Here is a 5670-nt window from a genome sequence, read left to right on the forward strand (position 1 = left end):
GCCCTCCTCCCCTGCCCGCACCTGCTGTCCCCTTGCCTGCCGCCCTCCTCCCCTGCCCGCACCTGCTGTCCCCGGGGCAGCTCAGAGCCCGTGCATCCTTGCCTGCCGCCCTCCATGGGGCTGGTCCCGGGGCAGCTCAGAGCCCGCCGCCCTCCTCCCCTGCCTGCACCTGCTGTCCCCAGCGCTGCGGCTGACCTCACCTTTGCCCCCAGGACCTGTACTACCAGTCCTACTCGCAGGTGGGTGTCATGTTCGCCTCCATCCCCAACTTTGACGACTTCTACATCGAGCTGGATGGCAACAACATGGGGGTGGAGTGCTTGCGCCTCCTGAATGAGATCATCGCTGACTTTGACGAGGTGAGGGCTGCCCCTGAATGGTGCCCCACAACGTGGCGCATCCCCCCGCACACGGAACTGGGAGGAGGCCCGTGCATTCTGTCCCCTGAGGGATCCAAAATGACCCCGACCGTGGAGGATGGGCCTTTGCCGCCCGCAGGCTCTGAGTTCTGACGGCGGGTGCTGACACCTGACCCCTGCCTAGTACAGGCTGGCTTGGCTGGCGGCCTCACCTCCAGGACGGGTGGGCAGGAACCTGGGGTCTGCACTAGCCCTGCTCCCTGCCCCGGGGCATCTCCTCCAGGGTAAGCCTGAGGTTGTTGCTGCAGGACAGGGTGCTCTGCATGGTCCCTCCTGGGCTCCTCTTCCCTACGTCCTTGCTGGCACCCCTCAGCTCAGCCCAGACCTTGTCTAGTGCCCACAACAGAAGAGATCCACTGCTTCCCAGAACAGGCTTGTCCGCCCTGGGGTGGCTCCCACGGTGGCTTCTCTCGGATGTTAGGTAACGTTTAACTGTTTTGTGTTTTAAACAAAGCTCATGGACAAAGACTTTTACAAGGACCTGGAGAAGATCAAGACCATCGGGAGCACCTACATGGCTGCGGTGGGGCTGGCGCCCACAACCGGGACCAAGGTGAGTGCTGTCCGGGGTTTTGCTGCTCAGGGACTGGGTCTCAGCTCTGCCCCAAACATCTCTGGGACTCTGGGCAGGTTCCCTGCTCTGAGCCCCAGTCTGCCCTAGCATTGGGTCAGGGCAGTGGCCTGTGGGCTGTCCATTCAGTGGCCAGCTCTCTCCAAACAGTCTCCCCTGGAAAGTCAGCACCGAGGCCAGTCTTGGGGGCTTCCTCTGGCCCTGCCCTGCCCCACTGACCCTCCCCCACCAGCCCTGCCTCTTCCTCACTGGCCCTGCCCCCTTCCTGCCAGCTGCACCCCAGTCCTGCCAGCCCAGCACCATGGAGTATTCCCCTTTCCCAATGCAGAATTGTGAATAAAGTCCTCAGGTTAGCCCTAAAAAAAAGGCAGGAAAAGAACGGAAGATGTAAAAAATGAAAATGCAATGAATGGAAAACAGTTATAAATACGGGAGATACTAATTCAACTATTTCAATAATCACTTTAAATGTGAGTGTAAATATGCCAATTAAAGGAGACTGACAGAGTGGCCAAAAACACAAGACCCAACTAGGTTTGCCACAAGAAACACACTTAAAATATAAAGACAGAGATATCTTAAAAATAAAGGATGTAGAAGGAGGTACCATTCTAACACTAATGAAACAAACTTTAGGTAGCAATCTTAAGACAAAGCAAACTTCAGATCAAGGAAAATTATCAGACAGATAAAAAGGGAGACTGCAAAATGATAAAGGAGTTAATCCTCCAGGAAGACATAAGAGTCTTTAACATGTATGCACCTAATAACAGTGGGTCAGAATATGCAAGGCAAAGCACAGATGGAACCGTGAGGAGGAATAGATGAACCCACTGTTACAGTTGGAGACTGCAACACCCTTCTCAGTAATTGGCAGATCCAGTGGGTTGTGCATCTGCAAAGATGGTTGAAGTGAACAACATCATCAGGCACCTGGATAAAATTGACACCTACAGACAACTTCATGCAACAACAGCAGAACACACATTCTTCTCAAGCTCATGTGGAACATTTACCAAGATGGAGCACATTTTGGGCTGCAAAACACACCTTAAGAAGTTTTTTTTTTTTTTTTTTAAAGATTTTATTTATTGAGAGAGAGAACACAAGTAGGCAGAGCAGGCAGAGAGAGAGGGAGAAGCAGGCTCCCCGCTGAGCAGGGAGCCTGTTGCGGGGCTCAATCCCAGGACCCTGGGATCATGACCTGAGCCGAAGGCAGACGCTTAACCGACTGAGCCACCCAGGTGCCCCCAAAACACACCTTAAGAAGTTTAAAACCACTGAAATAATATAAAGTGTGTTCTCAGACCAGAATGGAATTAAACTAGAAATCGATCAATGGGGAGATAATTGGAAAATTCCAAAATATTTGGAGATTAAGTAACACTTATCTAAATGACACGAGTCAAAGAAGAAATCTCAGGAGAATTTTAAAAATGTTTTGAATGAAATAAAAATGAAAATACAATTTATCAAGGTCTGTGGAATGTAGCAAAAGCAGCCCTTAGAGGGAAATTTATATCACTGAAGTCCTCTATTAGAAAAGAAGAGCAATCCAAAATCAATCCCCTATGCTCCCACTTTAGGAAACCACAGAAAGAACAATATAAACCTCTGGTAAGCATAGGGAGAAAAAAAATCAGAGCACAAATCAATGAAATTGAAAACAAGTAAGCACAAAAGAAAATCAATAATGGGGCGCCTGGGTGCCTCAGTCGGTTAAGCATCCAACTCCTGATTTCGGCTCAGGTCACGATCTCAGGGTTGTGAGATGGAGCCCCATGATGGGCTCTGTGCTCAGTGTGGAGTCTGCTTGAGATTCTCTCCCTCTCTCTCTCCTCCTGTCCCTCCCCTTGCTCATGCTATAAATAAATAAGTAAATAAATAAAATCTTTTAAAAAAAAGAAAATCAATGAAACTCAAATCTGGCTGTTTGAAAAATCAATAAAGTTGATAACCTCTATCCAGGCTAACTGAGAAAAAGAGAAAGCACAAGTTACTAATATTAGAAATGGAAGTCAGGCCACTTGTAGTGAACCAAAGGGTGAAAAGGTATGTTGTGAACAACTCCGTGCCCACAAATGTGATCATTTCAATCAAATGGACCAATGCCCTGAAAGCCACAATCTACCAAAACTCAAACAAGGGGAAATAAAAAATCTTACCAGGCCCATATCTATTAAAGAAATTGAGTCAGTAGTTAGTAACTTTCCAAAACAGGAGTGGGCCCAGATGGGTTCACTGAACATTTAAGGAAGAAATTATACCAATTCTCTAAAATCTCTTCCAGAACGTAGAAGTTTCTAACTCATTTCTTTCTAACTCATTCTATGAGTCCGTAGAGTACCACATAATAATATGAAATAATATGAAAACCAGATAAAGAAACTACAAGAAAGGAAAATCACAAGCCTGTATTCCTCATGAGTAGAGACGAGTAAGTCTTCAACAAATATCAGCAGGTTGAAGCCAACACTGTATGAAAAGAACAATAGACCACAAAGAAGTTGGAATTAGATACCAAGATATCAAGAAAAATATAGCTTTTTCCTCTAAATGGTTAAAGATCTAATCTTCTAGTAGTATCCTACAGATTTGTTGTATACTAACTTTTTAAAAATTTACCATGAATTAACATTTTCTCCTCTAACACCTCTTAAATCTGTGTACTTTCCTAGTTCAGAGAAAGCTGTTTTGTAATTTTTTAAACTCTTTGTAAAGGCTCTCTTGAGGCCTAGTATGGGGGTAATTTTACATATGTGTTTTTTGAAAACCTTAATATAAAATAAACTCATTTTATTAGTGAAAAAAAAAAAGATATCAAGGCTGGGGCACCTGGGTGGCTCAGTTGGTTAAGTGACTGCCTTCGGCTCAGGTCATGATCCTGGAGTCCTGGGATCGAGTCCCTCATCGGGCTCCCTGCTCAGCGGGGAGTCTGCTTCTCCCTCTCCCGCTCCCCCCTCTTGTGCTCTCTCTCTCTCAAATAAATAAATAAAATCTTTAAAAATAAATAATATTAAAAAAGATACCAAGGCGGGTGCAACATTTCGAAGTGAGTTCATGAGATTTACTATATCAACAGGATAAAGAAGAGAAATCCTATATGATCATGTCAGTTAATTGATGCAGAGCAATCATTTGACAACATCCAGCACCCATTCCTGCTTTTAAAAAAACACAACTGTGAGCAAACTCTACAAATAGAAACTTTGTCAACTAGGTAAAGAACATCTATAAAAACCCGGTAGTTTTCCATCATACTTGATGAGAAACAAAGCCTCCCCCTCAGATCAGGAGTGTGGCAAGAATGCCCCTTGTCATCACTCCTGTTTGACATTCGTACTGGAAGTCTTAGTGCAGTAAGACAAGAAAACGAAATAAAGGTACACAGACTGGGGAGGAAGAAATAAAACTGTCCCTGTTCACAGATGACATGATTATCTATGTAGAAAATAAAAAAGAATCCACAAAATGTCTATAATAAGCAACCATAGGAAGGTTGCAGGAAACAAGATTACCAAGTAAGTCATTTCCCTACACACCAGCAATAAGCAAGTGGAATTTGAAATTAAAAACACAATGCCATTTATAGTACCACCCCCCAAATTAAATACTAGGTACACGTTTAACAAAATAACCACAACAGTGTCTCTGTGAGGAAAACTAAAACTTTGATACAAGAAATCAAAGAAGATCTAAGTAAGTGGAAAGGTAAGGTTCCTCTGAGCACAGGAAGACTCATGGTCGAGAGGTCATTTGTCGCCAATTGATCTTAAAGATTTACACAATCCCACTCAAAACCCAACAGTTTATTTTGTGGTGTTGACCAACTGATCCTAAGTTTACATGGAGGCAAAAGACCCAGAGTAAGTTAACACAGTACAGTAGAAACAGAACGGAGTTGGAGGCTGGCACGACTGGCTTCAAGGTCAGCTAGATAGGGTGAGGTTGGGGAGGAACAGACGGCTAGATCAGTGGAACGGAATAGAGAGCCAGACATAGACCCTTATCAGTAGAGTCAACAGATCTTTGACGAAAGAGCAAATGGAGCAAAGGTAGCCGACAACACACAGTGCTGAGACACCTGGACATCCGTCTATATTTAGCAGAATGTTAACGCAAAATGTGTTAACTTATAATGGATCATAGACCTCAATGTAAAAGGCAGATGTATTAAACATCTAGAAGATAGCGTAGGAGAAGATCTAGGTGCCCTTGGGTTTGGTGATGAGTTTTTAGATACAACACCAAAAGCAGGATCCATGGAAGAAAACATCGTTATGTTGGATGTAATTAAGAATCTAAAATTCTGTGTGGGAGATACTATAATGAAAAGACAATCCACAGGCTGAGGGAAACATCTTTGTAAACCACTATCTGATAAAGGACTTGGATCTAAAATATACAAAGAACTCCTGGGGCACCTGGGTGGCTCAGTCGGTTAGGTGTCCGACTCTTGAGCTCAGCTCAGATTTTGATCTGAGGGTTGCGAGTTCAAGCCCCACTCTGGGCTCCACATGGGCGTGGAACCAACTTTAAAAAATAAAATAAAAACAAAATATACAAAGAACTCTTAAAACTGAACAATAAGAAAACAGACAATCTGATGAAAAAGTGGGCAAAAGATCTGAATAGACCTCTCGCTGAAGAAGGTACACATGAGACGTAAGTGTAGGGAGA

The 5670-nt window shown here is 44.4% G+C and overlaps 1 protein-coding gene across 1 annotated transcript; it reads left to right on the plus strand.

Moving 5' to 3' along the window:
- Positions 1 to 31: 31 nt before the first annotated feature.
- On the plus strand, positions 32 to 3931 carry LOC145718289 (adenylate cyclase type 1-like). Its single transcript, XM_081809773.1, has 2 exons — positions 32 to 359; positions 874 to 3931. The coding sequence occupies exons 1-2, from the start codon at positions 249 to 251 to the stop codon at positions 1078 to 1080; spliced, it is 318 nt and encodes a 105-aa protein (XP_081665899.1). The 5' UTR covers positions 32 to 248; the 3' UTR covers positions 1081 to 3931.
- Positions 3932 to 5670: the final 1739 nt, after the last annotated feature.

Source organism: Leptonychotes weddellii, unplaced genomic scaffold, assembly GCF_054177405.1.
Source record: "Leptonychotes weddellii isolate Sample4059 unplaced genomic scaffold, ASM5417740v2 HiC_scaffold_13480, whole genome shotgun sequence".
In the NCBI taxonomy this organism is placed as follows: domain Eukaryota; kingdom Metazoa; phylum Chordata; class Mammalia; order Carnivora; family Phocidae; genus Leptonychotes; species Leptonychotes weddellii.